This window comes from Varanus komodoensis, unplaced genomic scaffold (assembly GCF_004798865.1).
Source record: "Varanus komodoensis strain SLA01 unplaced genomic scaffold, ASM479886v1 scaffold4, whole genome shotgun sequence".
In the NCBI taxonomy this organism is placed as follows: Eukaryota; Metazoa; Chordata; class Lepidosauria; order Squamata; family Varanidae; genus Varanus; species Varanus komodoensis.
The window spans coordinates 48,346,458-48,364,265 of NW_025335941.1; the positions used below are offsets into that span (position 1 = coordinate 48,346,458).

At 36.4% G+C, this 17,808-nt stretch overlaps 1 protein-coding gene across 8 annotated transcripts in view; it reads left to right on the forward strand.

The window, feature by feature from the left end:
• Positions 1-17,808, forward strand: part of ZDHHC20 (zinc finger DHHC-type palmitoyltransferase 20) — a 49,072-nt gene that overhangs the window by 12,088 nt on the left and 19,176 nt on the right. For 6 of the 8 annotated variants that reach the window (XM_044441508.1, XM_044441507.1, XM_044441500.1 and 3 more), the window contains exons 2-3: positions 4,795-4,821; positions 12,457-12,551. In XM_044441508.1, the coding sequence (XP_044297443.1) occupies positions 12,492-12,551 (60 nt within the window). In that variant the 5' untranslated portion in view covers positions 4,795-4,821; positions 12,457-12,491. Of the gene's footprint in view, positions 1-4,794; positions 4,822-5,108; positions 5,361-12,456; positions 12,552-17,808 lie in introns of all 8 variants that reach the window. The other 2 variants (XM_044441504.1, XM_044441505.1) reach the window with 1 other exon arrangement.

Consider the following 17,808-nt stretch of genomic DNA (forward strand, 5'->3'; position numbering starts at 1 on the left):
ATCCCAAGTTTGATACAGGTCAGTATCTTCTTTCTCCTTCAGTGATAAGGTCAATCTATCCATTTCTGCACAGCCCAGAATCTTTTTTAGAATCAGTTAATCGGTGGGTAATTCCTCACTTTTCCAGTGTTGAGCAATTGCAATCCTCGCCGCTGTGATTACATGTAACATCAAATACATTTCTTATTTGCTAATATCTTCCAGTATAATGCCTAATATGAAAACTTCAGGTTTAAAAGCTAAGGGTTTTTGTAGCATTTCCTCAAGCCATTTATGTATTTTAATCCAATACTTTTTTGCATTGTCACAGGTCCACCACATAAAGTACCCACTTTATGTTTGCATTTCCAGCATCCATTTGACATATTTGGAAACATCTTAGCTAATGGATTTGACAACAGATACCATCTATAAAACATTTTATATAAGTTTTCTTTATACAAAGTTGCTAATGTTACCTTAATATTTCTCTCCCATAGCTTTTGCCACTTTTCTAATTCAATATTATATCCAAACTTTTGCGCCCATGTTATCATAGTTTCCTTAACCTGTTTCTCTTCCATTTTCCTGTCAAGTAAAAAATCATACAATTTTTTAATCATTTTCTCATCTGATTTAAGCATTGTTTGATTAAATGCTGTTAAGTCCTTATAAAACCTCCATGCTTTACAATCTTTAGCATATCTCGATTGCATCTGCACCTTATGCCACCAAGAGATATTAAATCCCTGTTCTTGTATTTCTTGATCTAGTTTCAGGCCTCCATCCTTATCCAAAATATCATCATATCTTATAATCCCTTCAAAGTTCAATGCATTTGATATACAAAAGCTTCCATAGGTGAAAGCCATCTTGGTAGTTTATTATACAATTTTAGCTTTAACTTTTCCCACACCAACATTAATGATCTTCCAATAAAGTGACTTAAAAAAGACCCATGTGACTTAGCCTTCTCATACCACGTATAAGCATGTCAACCCATTTGCAAATAATGACCTTCAAGATATAAATTTCTCTTATTTTGCAAAGTTATCCATTCTTTTAGCCAAGTTAAAACAGACGCTTGATAGTACAACATCCAATCAGGAAGACCAAAACCACTGTTCTTTTTAGCTTCCTGAACTATTTTTAATTTAATCCTTGGTTTCTTCTTTCTCCAAATAAATCTCAAAATTTGAAAGTTTAGATCATCAAAGAATTTTTTTATCAATTTTTACGGGAATCATTTGGAATAAAAACAAAAGCTTAGGTAGTGTATTCATTTTAACAAGTGCTATTCTTCCCATCAACGATAATTGTAAATTGGCCCATTTTTCCAGATCGCCCTTAATATCCTTCAATAGTTTATCATAATTATCTTCTTTCAAAGTAGTACATTTGGCTGTAAGATAGATTCCCAAATACTTAACCTTTTTAACAATCTGCAATCTCCAGTCTATTTGTTCCTGGAGTCTTTTTTCTGGTCTTGTGTAAGATTTTTAACTAACAGTTTTGTTTTTTCTTTATTTTCATCCCCGTAACCTCACCGTATTCTTCAATCCGTTGTAAGAGTTTAGGCATTGTTACAAAGGGTTCCTCCTTTATGAAAACCAAATCATCTGCAAATGCTTGTAATTTATAACTTTCATCCCTAATTCTAGCACCTTTAATGTCCTCATCATCCCTGATATTTCTGTTCAGCACCTCTAAAATCAGAATAAACAACAGGGGAGAAAATGGGCATCCTTGTCTTGTACCCTTTTGCATCTCTATAGTCCTTGTAAGTTCTCCATTAATTAAAATCCTGGCCGACTGTCTTTGATAAATGCTTGATATCGCATTCATAAACTTTTCACCAAACTCCATCTGTTGCTTCATAAATTGTCAATTAACATTATCAAAGGCTTTCTGGGCATCCATAAACAGTAAAGCCATTGGTTTTTTCATATGTATTTCATAATATTCTAAGATATCCAAGATAGTTCTCAGATTGTTCTTCATTTGCCTTTTGGGCAAGAAGCCATTTTGGTCTGGGTGAATAAAGTCTATTAAAAACTTTTTTAACCTTTCTGCCATTATAGAGGCAAAAATTTTGTAATCCACATGTAATAATGATATAGGTCTGTAGTTTTGGATCTGTGTTAAATCCATATCTTCTTTCGGTATTAGTGTAATATTTGCCTCTGTCCAAGTAGTTGGTATTTTAGCATTTAACAGTGCTTCATTACATATATCTTTAAGAAATGTAGCAAAAACTTCCTCAAAGATTTATAAAATTCAGCTGGCAGTCCATCCGGGCCAGGGGTTTTATCATTCTTTTGCCGCATAATTGCCTCTATTACTTCCATAGTTGTTACATCTTGGTTCAATATTTTTTGATATTTCTCCGGTAATTTTGGTAAATCTCCATTTCGGATGTATTCTTTTACTTTCTCAGTTGAAATCTCATCCTTCTGGTATAACTTTGTGAAAAAGTCTTCCACTATTTTCTTAATTTGTATACTTTGTACCTGTAGTCGTCGTCCTCTGTCTTTCAATTTCGAAATCAGTCTCTTCTCTCTTTCTTTACTTTATAGGCTAACCATCTCCCCAGTTTATTAGCATTTTCAAAGAAATTCTGTTTGGCCAGTTTCATTTGCTTAGTAAGTTCATTTCTGTGCAAGAGATTCAATTTATGTTTTAAAATACTCATTTGGACCTTAGATTTTTTTGGATGGATCTTCCTGCAGTTCTTGTTCCCATTTCATCAGTTCCTCTACTGTTGTTGCTTGCTTTTGCTTTTTATTTATTTTTGCTGAATATTATGTTATCAAACCCGACATAGGCTTTAGCTGTATCCCAGACATTTTGTAAAGAAGTTTCTTCCGCTTTGTTTATTTGAAAGAATACTTGCATTTCTTTATCTCTTCTGTAAATTTTTTATCTTTTAATAGCACTTTGTCTAGGCTCCATCTGGGCGTCCTTACAGTTCTTTTCAATGATACAGATACAGGGTTGTGATCTGCCCAGACATTTGCCTCTGTTTCAGCTTCTATCAAGTCTGGTACTAAGTCTGGAGTTATCCAAACCATATCAATTCTAGACCATGACCTATATCTGTTTGAGTAAAAAGAATATTTGGCAGCAGTTGGATTTTTATGCCTCCAAGCATCTATCAATCTGAATTCTTCAATCATGTTGGAGCAAGACTTTGGAAGTATCCTCCTACCCATTTTCCCCTTAATCTCACTCTTATGATACATTTCCTTATCCACAATTGCATTGAAATCTCCCATTACACACATAGTCTGATAGTCCACTTGCAAAAGTAAAGTATGTAATTTTTGGTAAAAAGTTTCCTGATGGTCATTTGGTGTGTATATTGCCACTAAGAGCACCTTTTTGAATTTCATTGTAATTTCAACCATCAGGATCCTACCATCCTCATCAGCAAGAATATATTTAGGGTCCAGTTTTTCTTTAATATATAGTGCTAAACCTCTTTTCTTTTCAAAAGCAGAAGATACAAACAATTTTCCAAGCTTTGAACATTCCAGAAATTTAACATGTTGCTTCTTGATATGTGTTTCTTGTAAACAAATTATACTAAATTTTGTTTTAGATAAATACTTCCATTTATATGGAATTGAACCCCACTGAATTCAGCAGAAATTATTTCTAAGTAGGCATGTATAGGACTGTGGTGTCAAGACAAAAGCACTTCTTATTGTGGGGTTTTTTTTTTCTTTTTTTTTTGGTAATATTTTGCTGTGACTCTCACCTGGTGGCACAGAATTATATTTTGAATGTCTCTTTCTGGCATGGGTAAATAAAAAAATTGCTATAGTATAGCTGGAACACATAACTTGGTCCATTGCACCTTCAGGAACTCCAATTATTGTTGGTACATTTCACTTCTTACTCTAGGGAAGTGTAAATAAGCTGCATGCTCTATTTCACAGTTGCTGTTTACTATTTCTAGCTTGCATGTGCATGAAATGACATGTAAATTACCATTATTTTAAAATCTATATATTCACAGCAAAACAACTTTTCAAACTTAAAGATGTTGTGGCAGGAATAGTAACTGACTAAATTTTGCTAGAACGGAAGAAACTACTTTATCTATAGTCAATTAGTTGCATGTGACCCCAGAAAGTATGGTTATTGGGTTTAAAGAAACCAAAAACTTAAACTACAGTTTGAAGTCAGTTTCAAATCTCTTCTTGTTCTGAACCTGGTAACCATTGTTTCCCAATTTAGACAAAATGGGAAATTAGCTCTGACATACCAAGATGAAAGGAGGATGAGGTTGCATGCCCACACACAAGGCTCATTCACAAAATAATTGTTGCTTGGTAAGCAACAACATAATCATTACAACTGAAGCACTGACTTTGTGAGCTTGTCTAAGGACTTGTAGTATATCTTGGATCTTCCCTAGCTGTGAATATAGGTCTTCAGCCTGCTATACACTGATGCATATCGTTTCCCTTACTTTTAAAACTGTTACTGCTGTGTTTGTCTCAGTTTAGGAAACTATTTACTTGAAGGAAAACATAAAATAAAGAAGTAGGTATGCTGCATTTCTTCTTCAAAATTAAAATGGGCGTACCTTTCACGCTTTAACCATGAACCAATTTTTGTGAGGATGATTATGCACATTTATTGAACACACAAATGGATTTTCTCTGAGTTTTTGGATTTTGGCATATAGCAAAATGTACTTTCTCTGTGGTTGCCCAAATATGTTTAGATCATCCTTGTTCATATTTGAATTTGGTGGTTTCTAAAAGACCACAAATATATTCACACTGGTTTTCTCTTTTTCCCTAGTTACAATTACCTCAACTGGAGAAAAAGGTAGGAATATTTCTGTATATTTAAAAGTATGTTTTAAATTTTATTTTCTCAGATTTTGTACATACGTACGTACATATCTGAGCTTTAACATTAATGTTGCTAAATTGTTTAGGTGCTTTCTTGTTTGAATTTTAAATTCTGATTATGTAAATGTATGAAAATCATGTTATTGCACAAATTTTCCTTGTATGTTCTGTGTCCCTGTATGGGGAAATTTTGCTCCGCCCTATGAGGAAATTGCTCCTTCACTGGGCATTCCCACATAATGGAATTTCTTGGTTATACAGATGCTGATATTTCTGGACCTGAGAAATTCTCTGCAATGTAACTAAAGAGTTTTACAAACTGACTCCCGCCGCCACCCATTTGGTTAAATTTCTAAACCTCCTAGTTGCTGATACAAGATGCTTAATTGTGAAATGAATACCAACACTAGAGACCAGATGAACAATTAAGTAATCCATTAAAGGAATATTTTGTACAGAAGGGATTACTATTAATTACAATCTTGAAATCATTGGAATTAACTCAGAGATAAGGTAAACTAATATAGCTATGATTTTAAAAAAATCCTTGATTTATTTTTGAAATAAACAGCCAAGTACCTATACACTTTGTTCGGTAGCCATCAATTCTGAAAAGCCTTGGGAAGCTGATAAGCAAATTCAAATAAATTTAGCAGGCATACACCTGGCCTTTCATACAGTGAAGCTCTGCATCTTCAGGAGTAGGATTTGTTAGTTTTTCCAAGAAAGTATTGTAAGTTGCTTATGATTGTTCACCTGCAGGCCCTCTGCATCTTGTCTTGTCATTGTAACAAATTAGGACAGAAAAGGGAAGAAATGCTTTTGAAGAACAAAATGTAGAAAGAGGCAGCCAATCTTCAGCAGGTGTTTATTGTAAAGAATCTAATTTCCTTGATAGTTGATGAGTAATGAGAAACAGCAGAAGCTTAACTGATTGCCTTTCAGATATTACTAAATGTGTGTGTGTGCGTTACTACCTTAAAAACATTTTCCAAAATTGCATAGCTGCACTACAGACTAGTATACATTTTCTATCAGTTTAACTCCCCTCAAGAGTTCTGTAAGTTATAGTTGAATTAAGAATCTGAGAATTCTTATCACAGATGGAATAATTGTACACTAAATTACAATTCCTTGGAGTAGAGGTCCACAGATTTTGTTTGGACATGGTAGTCAAAAACAATTCTGTGCCACAAGTTCTCTCAACACATGCAAAATGCATTTTTCTTTCCATCTAACAAGTGGCACCTTGCCCTTGCCACCAAATTAAGGAGATGAGCTAATGGCATAAATAGATTCATATTGCATGAGCCTAAGTCATCTGTGGCTGTCTTTCTGAAAGTAAAACATTGCCTCTGTTTCCCCAGCGAGCATCTGTAGTCATTCCTTTTCTCCCAAAGAAATCCATTCCAGATTTTTCATCATTTATTTATTTATTTCATTTAATTTCTGTAATACCCCATAGCTGAAGCTGTCTGGGAGGCTTACAACCATGTATAAAATAAAACAAAACAAACACAATACAAATAGCATAAAACAGCAGCAGCTTCCCTTCAGGATTCAATATTAATAGTTGCTTTGTTTATTTTCTCAGTCAACCTGCAGAGGATAAAACAAATTGAATTTTTTTTAACTTTCTTTTGTAGAAAGTGGAAGAATCAGAGAGAAGCCAGTTGCAAATGGGGTCAGGAAATTGAAAAATGATATTGAAGTAGAGTTGTAAGCAACTGAGGGAAGTTAAAGGAAGACTTGAAATTGTCTTATCCACATCCAGTCAGTTAATCAGTTAACAAAGTAAACCTTACTGTTTTTTAAAACTGTTGGTATGTGGGGCAGGATTGGTAAACTGAGGTATTTGGATGGAACATATCATCAAGGCAAGGGGTGAAAGCTCAGGATGCAAACAGTTTTTAGTAGCAATTCCTGTGGAATTCCAAAAGAAGAGTAATGACCATGGAAGCAAAAGGGACTATGTGAGAGAAGTAGTACTGAGCAGAGAAAGGCAGAGAACCTAAAAGATAGTGCTGGCCAGCATTAATAAGAAATGGATGCCGTTAAATGGTATTCAAAACTAGAGCAAGCAACAGCTTGTCTCCCAAACCTGCCCCAAGATTTTCTGGCGGCCTAATTTAACTGCTGCAATGCATCATCCTTCCCTGAACATTCTTTTTGCCAAGATGATGAACTGTTTAATCCTTGTTCTATAGGTAAGTGGGTTTGCTGAATCAAAGAGAATATCTATTTAACCAGTTTAAGCCCATGGTGTGTATATTTTCCAGGTGTTCTACTCATTTCAGGCTTCAGTATTACCTTGCTATGCTATTTAGATACATTCTCAAACCGTGCATCCACATGTGAGAAACCTGTCCCTGTTACAGAATGTGTATTCTGGTCTATATTGCTAATTTACCTTTCTTACTAATGTTGTTTGGCTAAATGTTGCCACTTGTTTTCTTCTTCCACCTGTGATGTCTATTACTGTTCTTCCTGTTCATTTTTTCTGTACTGCAACCATTCCAGGTGTATGTTTGATTTCTTCCTTTTCATGTTCCATAGCTTCAGCAATTCTGTATGGGAATTGATAATGTTTGTAGTAAAACAGTTTCTTCTTCAACACCACACCTAAAAAAGTAGGGTTCTTTCTTCTAAAAGAATCTAGCGAAATATGGAGAATTATGGTTCTGCATGTACCACTTCACCAGTGCTGCAACTGGAGCCCTGTAATACTGTCTAAGGCTGCCTTTCCAAGGAAGAAGCAACTAGGCTAGGATTCTGCATGAAAAATCCTGGTAAAGTAGGATTAGCAGTAACTTTGCTGCTGATGCCTTCAGTTCAAAATTCAGTTGAATTTATGCTTTTGAATTATGAGTTCAACACTTAAACCAAAGTTAAACTAGGGCTTTTGTAAATTAAATGTAGATTATTTAATTTAAATAATCTCTTCTTCATAAATTCTGAAATATTGAGCCCAGATTTGACAGTAGACTCTGTAATTGGGTGACTCTTAATCTCAGTTAATGACCATTTAAACATTCTTAAAAATATGCCATTTGCACTTTCAAAAACAGCTTTTAAGCATTACTTTCCATTGTGGTAATATCTTGTGAGCAATTTAGATTTTCTATAACTTGATTTTTAAAGGCAGTCAGAGGACAATGTAGTAGTGTGTACATGTTGCCTTTAGGGCAGGTGGAATACCCTAATGTTTCTGGGATTGTGCTAAAGCTTAATTGTATATCTTCTTAAACTTTTATCCCTTACCAGCTTGGGAAAGTAGGTCAACATTTTCTCCTTTGGTATAAGAATGTGACAGAAGGAGTATCATTAAATAGTCAATGTCATGCAACATTCTCTCCATACCACCATCAGTTGGCTGCAGAAGGTGCTTTCTTTCACCATTCCTAAGATTATTTTGCAGATGTGTAGTAATAGAAATTCTTGAGTGAGTGATAGCATACCAGCGTCTCCTGGATTTAGGAGATAATAGCAAGCCCTACTAATTAGTATTCTGCCATCTTCTTAATATAGCTTAAATGTGTCTATTTAAGAAACCAGATTGGCTTAGAACATTAAATCCAAAAAAGAACTGGTTGACATACTCATAAATGATGTGGGAAGGCCTGAAAAAACATGAAGGAACGTGCTTCTTAGTTTCATTGCATGTAATCCACAAACAAACTTGAGCTGATTTTACCAGCAGAGGCATCTAAGCCATGGTAAACCCAGACATACCTGGGATCTTGGGCAAGTCACCAGACCTGCTCCATTCCCTGCTAGAATTATAAATGCTCTGACCAGGTACAGCAGCGTCAGTGGTGTCAAGCATCTCTTGCACCATTCCTAGCCTTGTCAGTTCTCAGCTGCCTATGTTGTTAGACAGTGTTATGTAAATACTTGTATCTCAATGGTAGACAATAGGTTTATGGTTTGCATGTTTTTTGAGTGGTTATTAGCTCACTTTGGTCTGAGATTAGGTGAGGAATACTTTCTGGAAAGAGTATTTCATGTTTAAAAGTCACTAAAACTTCCCCAGATAATAGCTTGAAACCCCAATTTTAATAGCAATTTAAAAGCCATATGAGGCAATTCATAATCTCATGCTATATTTTAAGCACCAAGTACTGATACTTAAATGTAGAGTATTGTCTTCAGGGTGATGTTAGATTTTACTTCTCTGCATTACTACTCTCAGTATGCCATAAACATCACCAGTTTATCCTTGCTATTCCATATATAATCGGACTGGTAGGTACTTTAGTCAGCAAGCAGCTATTTTATGCCAGAGAGACGGCATGGCAAAAGGCTAGTATAAAAGAAAAGTTGAAAAACTTGTGTAATATTATTAAGGCAACAGTTTCTTTCTTGGTCACTCCTGAACATTCTGTGTAGTGTATTTTCCTCATCTGTTGGGGTAATCTGGAAATTCAGCAAGACAAGGATCCTGTAGGACAGGGATTTTCTAATTCCTTTGAAAATTTTGTCACTTTACTAAGTATATCAATCAAGTTATGAAGGGGCCTGTCAGTTTATGTTAATTGCCTTTAAAAGTAAAAAGAATTCTTTCATTTCGACCAGAGGAAGTAAAAATTTGCAATTGGAAATACAATTAAACCATTACACTAATGGGCACACTGGACAAATTACACATTACATCTAATTGGTAGCATGTAGCTACCTGTTCTTTTTTACTTATATTAATTTCATGTCTCTGAGGTTGTCCTTACCAAGAATGTAATCCACAGGAATAAGCCTATCCTCCACATTGTGATTTGACCACCCCATCCCATATGTGAAACTAGGAAACCTTGGGAAACTTTTCCTAAATATTCTAGCAATGTTAGTTGAGGGTGATTTTAGTTTGATTCTCCTGGAGAAAAAAAGAGATGTCTTTCCTCTGCACATTCTTATTAAGGACTATGTACAGGAATATGCAGCTGTAATTAATGAAGGTGAAAAAGGAATTATAGCTATATCCTATAAAATTAAGCATAGCATGCAGCTGTTTCTAAGATAACATACTGGAAAAAAATTAGTTGTAGAATCATAGTGTATAAAAAGCAGCAGGAGAGGCAGTGCTATTCCTTAAACTGATATGCGTAAACTAATTTAAAAAAAACAAACAGATCCCATCCCAGATGGAGAGTTTACCTAACCAGCACTGAAAACAAGTCAATGCAGGACATATGACAAGGAGATGAAATGTTAAGAGCAAAAAGAAGAAACTTAGTGTATTTAATCCAGAACACTGTTTAAGTCTGCATTCATCAGTTATTGCAAAGGGGACCAATGAAGAAATATGGAGGCATTGGTTTGGTACTGCAGATATAGACCAAACATTATCAAGACTGTGGGAATGGCTGGTTACTAGATATTTTAGAAAAACTGCTGATTTTTTATCATTATTATTATTTAAGAAGCAGTGAAATGAACACCTGGGAATAAGTAACTCCTTTTTTTGGCAAACATGTTGAATCGCTTAAAATGAAGAATGTTTTGATGTAACTCTTTGACACATCACATTTTCCATTTGCACTCTATAAATATTTCTTCTAATTAGGTGCATGGTAATTGGTTAATCAGCTAATGGGTGGTATAAAATTTAGTTATTAAAATGTCAAATTACAGCTAAACAGAACCTTTATGCTACCTGGGTGTATTATTAATTATTTCTTAAATATGTTTACTATTTTAGAAAATAAGAAAATACTGTATATTATTAGCATTTGCTTACTATTTGCTTATTCTATCAAGCAGCATTAGAAAAAAATGTATGTTTATTTAAAATAAAGATTTATTTTCTGCTTCTCTTGCTGTCTGTACAGACCTGTGAGCAAGGCAACTGGACTAAGTACTCAGAATTATCCTAAATCAAACTTTTAGGAAATAAGTATTTTTCCATGGGATATACTTTTGGTTGGTAGTGATAAATATCCTTAATTTAAGTATTAAGCTAGGTGCAGAGCCAAAATACTTAAGAGGATATAAACTGGAAGCATCACTCAGATTCAGTTAATATTCCTAGTGCAATACAAGATAGCATATCCTTGAGCAGTGACTGGATCTAAATGCCTGTGCTAACTTGCCAATTCCAAAGCCTATAATAATAAATATAGTATATGATCTACTGAGACATATTTATAATGGTTAACCTCAAATGGCAGATATTTTATCCGTGATTCATTATTTCCATAGGAAAGTAGTTCTTAGCTCAGTGGCCCAATTTAGACATCACACCAAGCTGTCAAACAACACCTCAGTACATAGTTTTGTACCTTAGTTTTGACTTCTAACTGTTGGGCAAGCCCTCATCTAGACCTCTCTTTCTGAGTGTGTTTTCTGTCTCCTTGGCACTCCCATTTCTAGATATCTTATCCCTGATTCATTATTTCTATAAGAAAATAATGGCCTCTTCTGATGGGACCTCAGCTATTAACAATGGGCAGTATCCAGTGCTGCCCCTGCATAACCAGTTGTGCTGGACCAGCAACACCCAGTGCCATCACAAAAGGAAATTAGCACTTCCTAGAGCAACCCTGTAAACAAGACAAAATGAGCTTTTCCACAATGAAACAGACCAACGTAGCTCCCATCTGGGAGCCTCACTGATGTGTTCTGTTTCGTTATGTACATGAGCATTTTGCTTCATTTCCAGGATTATTCTGGGGAACTCTAGCTTCTCATTGTGCAAGCAGCAAGGCCTGTTAGTGCATGGGCAGCACTGGATACTCCCCTAGGATTTATTAATGCACACAAAATGGTGAACTATCACTGACCTGATTCACATGATTTAAAAAAACCACTACAGTTTATTTATGTAAGCCATGGTAGCATATTTAAATTGCAACACATGACAGGCATATACAGGGTAGAATTTTCATCATCACTGCCCAGCTGCAGCTTGGATTGTGTGAACTCAGGCCACATTCATTCATTCATGGTTTTTGTATGCCATCCCAATTACTAAAAAAGTCTCTGGGCAACATGGCTTGTTGGAGAGGAAAACAAACTTTTAATCACCCTATAGCGATTCATTTAGCACTATGATTTAAATAATCTGCCTTGGCCTACTTTGATTATGCAAACCAGACAAAACTTTGCATACGAGCCCACTTCAAACCGTGGCTTCTGATTCTGGTTTTTACTCATTTGGATCTCATACTAATTTTTTGTTAAAACTTCATAAGCCATGCTTTGGTATGATAACTAATGTCTGATTTGCAGTGGAATATTTGAAAATAAGTTAGGAATTTACTTTTTAATATAGAAATTCAAGTTTTGTTTCGACATGTTTGAACTTAAGTCAGTCTGTTTTAAAACATAAATCCTACTATATTGAAAATCAAATGCATGTTTCACTATCTTACTTAGTTTAGACAAAAAACCCTACACCTGTCCTGGTAGAATCCCTCGAAAGTATGATTCAATAATGATTTGTTCAGAACTGACCAGATTAGAATGCTGTGTGCTATTCTGTGATAGTACTGGCCATTTATTTTGTCAATACAATGAAGAAAAACAAAGGTTTTTTACACACTACGCCATTGCATTGTTAATTGTTCTGATTAGCTGGACTCACTGAAACCTTATTTATATTTTATTTTTATTGCAGTTGTCTACCTTGTGATTTTTCATCTGTCGTTTGTCATGTTTGTGTGGTCCTATTGGAAGACTATTTTTACATCACCTGCCTCCCCTTCCAATGAGGTAAATGTTAACATTGGCAAGTGGTGCCATACTTTCTATTGAATTGTTTTTGCTACTGATGTTTGCTTTAAAATATGACATGGCTTTTTGTTTGTTTGTTTTCATTCAATAAATAATGCAGTAATGCTATGTATACAAATCATAAAATTGTTTCTAAAATAAACAACTTCTTCTGGCTAACCTTGGATTTCATGATTATGAGTGTTAATGGTTTAGATCAGGGGTCCTCAAACTTTTTCAATAGGGGGCCAGTTGAAAGGTGGTGGCGACCCAATCAGGCTGGTGAGGCAGGGATGCCTGGGTGTGTGGGCTGGTGAGGTGGCGTCAGGCACATGCTGCGGCGGCTCGCTCACTCGGAGATCTCCCAGCGAGTCCAAAACCTTCTCCGAGTGAGCAAGCCTTCCCCACCCGCGTGACGAGGCAGCACGCGCAGTGGCGCAGGCCGGATAAATGGGCATGGTGGGCCAGATCCTTCCCACGGGCCGTAGTTTGAGGACCCATGGTTTAGATTGTCAAAACGAAATAATCCAATAACCCAGCATTAAAATAGAAGACTTTGTTGTTCCATTATTGAGAATCTGTGTGGTGTAGTGGTTAGAGTGTTGGGCTTGGATGGCAGATACAGGGTCCAGTCCTCACTCAGCCATGGATTTCAGTGGATGACTTCAGGCCAGTCAATGACTTTGAGCCTAATCTACTTCACAGTTGGGAGGAAAAAATTGAATGTAGGATTGAGACACTCCCCTGGGTTCCCTGAAGGAAAAAACGGCAGGATAGAAATATAAATAAATTAAATATTAATCTGGTAATTCACAATTATATAAACATTTTAGTAAGCAATCTAATAAAATTTTTATGCTTAATAAATCTCTTCCTTGCTTAATTGTTTAAGTTGAAGGAAATAGCACCTCTTGTTTGTTTATTACACAGGCAGTTCTCAGGTTATGATTCAGTTCCATTTCTGAGAAAATGATAATTCATCTTTAGGTCAAATTTGTATCTAAGTTGGATCACATATAGTCAACCATCCACATTTGTGGGGATTAGGACACAGGACCTACATGAAAGATTTCCCTCTCCAGATGGGGAAGGAAGGCATGCTTTGGAGGGCCCCTCTCTCCCCTTTCACTTCCTCTCTCTCTCCCTCTGTGGTGATGACAATTTTCTACAGTTATTTTTTAAAATTAATCGGCTTAATTTACATTTTAAATTAATAGGCACCTCATAACTATGGATTGTTTGTATTTCAGTCATATGTAACTCAGGGACTGACTGTATTTCTTTTCTGTATGACAGCTGAAGCTTCACCCAGGCAAACAAACCTCCCACTAAGAGTAGATCCATCTTATTTGGATCCAGTCTGTTTGTTGACCTTCATCCAGTCCATTATCGTGGCCATTCACTGATTCAGTACACTCACTGCCTCACCTGGATTTGATGAAAGGGAGAGGTAGAACTGTGTTTGATCAACTTATTAGAGACACTTTAGGCCAAGCCTACAGAAAACCTCCAGTAGTTTCATGTATATGTTGAACAGAAGAGAGGAGGGGTGGTCAGACTTGCTCAATGGAAGAGCCACATGTGGTCAATGCCAGATGTTTGTGGTGAGCTGCAAAATAAGCTCAAAGAGCTGCATGCAGTTTGTGAGCCTCTATTTGGCCACCCCAACATAGAGGATAGAATAAAGCCCTGTATAATTGAGTAGTGTCGTTGCCAAGCTACAGAGCAATAATCCATGGCAAACAGTGACCTGGTTCACGCATTTACCACAATCCACTCCCAAAATACCTCTCTGCATTTCTAATCTGAAGTAACAACAAAAAGCAAAAACCCAATTCATGCTTATCTAATAAGAAGTATGCAGGACATGATTTCTCAGAAATAACCATGGGCAACAAGTTTTGAGCGTTTCCATGTTTTACCCCTTTGCATCATTATTATCACCATCATCCATATAGTCAGACACCCATATTCAGTTAGGGTAGGTGATTCTGTTCTAGCAACGATGCACAGTGTACCGAGAAGGAAACTAAAGCAAGTGAATTTAAGTTCGTGAATGCAAAGGAAAGAGTAGAGAGATACTACATGACAGAAAATAATGCACTAGACACAGAAATAGATGCAAATAATCCAGACTTATGAGAGATTTTCAGCACCCCTACCTACCAGAGGCACGTGCAAAAGTAGACACAGCCCAGATCCCAAAGTTATGATTAAAAGAGAAAAATAAATTGAAAAAGAGCTTAAAATAGCTATTAAATATAGCCAGACCTATCTTGCTCATTCCTTTTGGTATTTGCATTTTATGAGCTGGTAATTGGCTGGCCTGCAGCCCCCTTACTCGCACCTATTTTCAACTTAAGTAGTTTGCACATACATAGACACTGCTGCGAAGTACTTATAAAAATCAGACTTTTCTAAACTTCCAGTGAAGGATAGAGGGACAAAAATACAATTTAGCCTGTTCTACACAGGGAGAACATATGATCAGAGTAATTTCAAAGAAAAATTGGTGATTGGGTATGGACACTCCTTCCTCCCCACGTTGTTACCATTATCCCCATGCCTTACTTGTGTTAAGTTGGACAACTGTGCCTATTTAAGACATCTTGGCATGTTAGTATCGCACTGTGCTTTGCCTTGTGCCTGATAAATTTAAGCTCTAGTGGAAAAGGAACAAAGAGCATGCATCAAGCTCTCTATACCTTTTTGCAGATGTGGCTTGTTGGCTGACTGCTTGTTGGTGTGACACTTACGTAGCAGTGCATGTGCAGCCCAGAGCAAGCATATACTAAGCCATCCTGAGGCAGTGGTTCTAAGATCAGGTTGCATGTTTACAAAGTGAGTCTCCACCTGCTCCACCTAATAGGCAAGTTGCCTTTGTTTTTGTACAGAGTATTCTCTGAATTATTTTTATTGACTCTTGTGTGTAGGTAATAAATGTAGTGAACTATGTTTGTTTGAATTTCCTTGGCTTCTCAGCATCTGGTTGGCATCGTGCAGATCCAGTATTCCTGATCTCTGAACTACAGACCCTCACATTATTTCCCCCTACTCTTTCCCATGCGAATTCCCCTGTCATGTATTTTTCTTTAAACCATGGTGTTACATCTGCATGAACACTAATCAGAGTTAACCTCAAAAAGGATACTGTTGCAGCCACTGTCTAATGCAGTGGTGGCAAACCTATGGCATATGTGCCGCAGTGGGCACAGAGAGTCAAGTCGCCCCAGCATTGCCCCAGCAGCCAAGCATTGGATAACAGTGCACATAGGGGCCATGCACATGCCCGGAAAGTAGTAGCTGCACCAGGCAATGGCGTCATGAGCCGTAACTCATTGGCTGCGACTTTCCAAGCTTTTGCATGGCCGGTCAGTGCGCTGCCAAGGATATATATATATTTGCTTAGACTGGCTTTGAGTTGTTTTTCTAAACTAAAACTTCAGTATTCAGGTTTTATTGCAGTGTTGACACTTTGCAATAAATAAGTGGGTTTTGGGTTGCAGTTTGGGCACTCGGTCTCTAAAAGGTTCACCATCACTGGTCTAACATAAGCTTCCATTCCTCCTTGCAAGGTTGTTTGGTTAACTGCAGCTAGCATAAAACTAACCCAGAGTTAAGTCAAGATACTGAAAGAGGATGGAAATTTGGAAGCAGGAGAGGGAATGTGCAAAAGTGAAGCACATTCATCTCTCAGATGTGATTGAGAGATTATGAAGAGATAAGGAAGGGAGATCAGGATGGTTACACCTGTACCTGGGCCTTCATGAGGAAGTTGCTGTGCTGATTGAGCGTGCTTGATTCCCTATGGAAATCGTGGTCAGCAATCTCTTCTCACAAACCCCTATGATTTTACTAGGTCCATCTGTAGACTTAGAAGCATATCTGCACAGCCATGAGTACTAAATAAGGCTTTTTCACGAACAGTGTAGTGTCCTGTGCATGGTAGAAAATTCTCTGCTTGTGTAGAATCACTCATTCCTCTCAGTCAAGACAGTCATATGAGGAAATAAAAATTATTTTTAAAACATATAGTCAAGTAATTGGAATATGTTTTAAACACAGAAAATACTGTATACTATAAAAGGGAAGTCAATATCTAAAGAACATACCCTCTTAGAATATCCGTTTTCTCTTTGTTCATCTATTAGAATAGTTTTGTCTATTATTTAAGCTTTTATATACTGTTCATTAGCAACAAAACTCTCAGAACGGCAAACAACAAAACCATATAAAAACAATATACAATATCAACAATTATTTCAAAGTCAAGTGCACCTGTCATAAGAAGACATACCTTTTTAAGAAATTCTTTAATATCTAAACCCTGCTGGGAATGCTGATAGATCTTCATTGGTTTTACTATATTGTACTATTACTATGTTTTAGGATTTTATTCTTTGAACTGTTCAATGTTGTTTTATTGTGTGAGCTACCTAGGGAGGCCATTCTGGCAGTTATAGGCAGCATATAAATATGTGAATGCATAAATAAGTTTTCTGCACAATCAACAAAATTCAGAACAGCATCACCAATGATTAAGAAGAAATGAAACAATACATAATAATTTAACAACTAATCCATATATATGAATAACCATGAAAACCAATCTAAAAGAGAATAATCATATATAACAATTAAAATAGCAGGAGAAAAAAAGGTTTTAATCTGGTGCCAAAACATAGCACCAGGCATACTTCCCTGAGGAGCTGGTTGCATGATCAGGTCACAGCCAAGAAGACTACCTTCTTTACTTATTTTAAAGGTGGCTCCCAGAGAAGGACCTCCATAGATGATCTTAGGATCCAATTAGGTGTATTCAGGAGGAGATATCCCTTTAGATATCCAGGCCATAAGCCATTTGGGGCTTTAAATGTCAGTTTGAGCACCTTAACTTGGGCCCGGGCTTCATTTGGTAACAAATGCAGATGATAAAGCATCAGGCTTATTTATTTATTTAGGAGGCTCCTATGCTGCCCCATTCGCCAAAGCCTCGGGGCGGCTTATATGCTTGTGCCTGCCTACCTTGGTCAACAGACGGGCTGCTCTATTTTATACGAAATGAAATTTCCGAACTGTTTTCAAGAGCATCCCTACATATCCTCAGTATAGAAGTATATATTTTTCAGTTATTGAAACTGCCATCCTTGTATAGTGCAGTGCCTTTGATCCAAGGAACATATTATTAAAACAAATTACAAAGTTGCTGTTGTATTACAATGTTCTATTGCCTTTTCTGATGAAGAACAATTGGTAT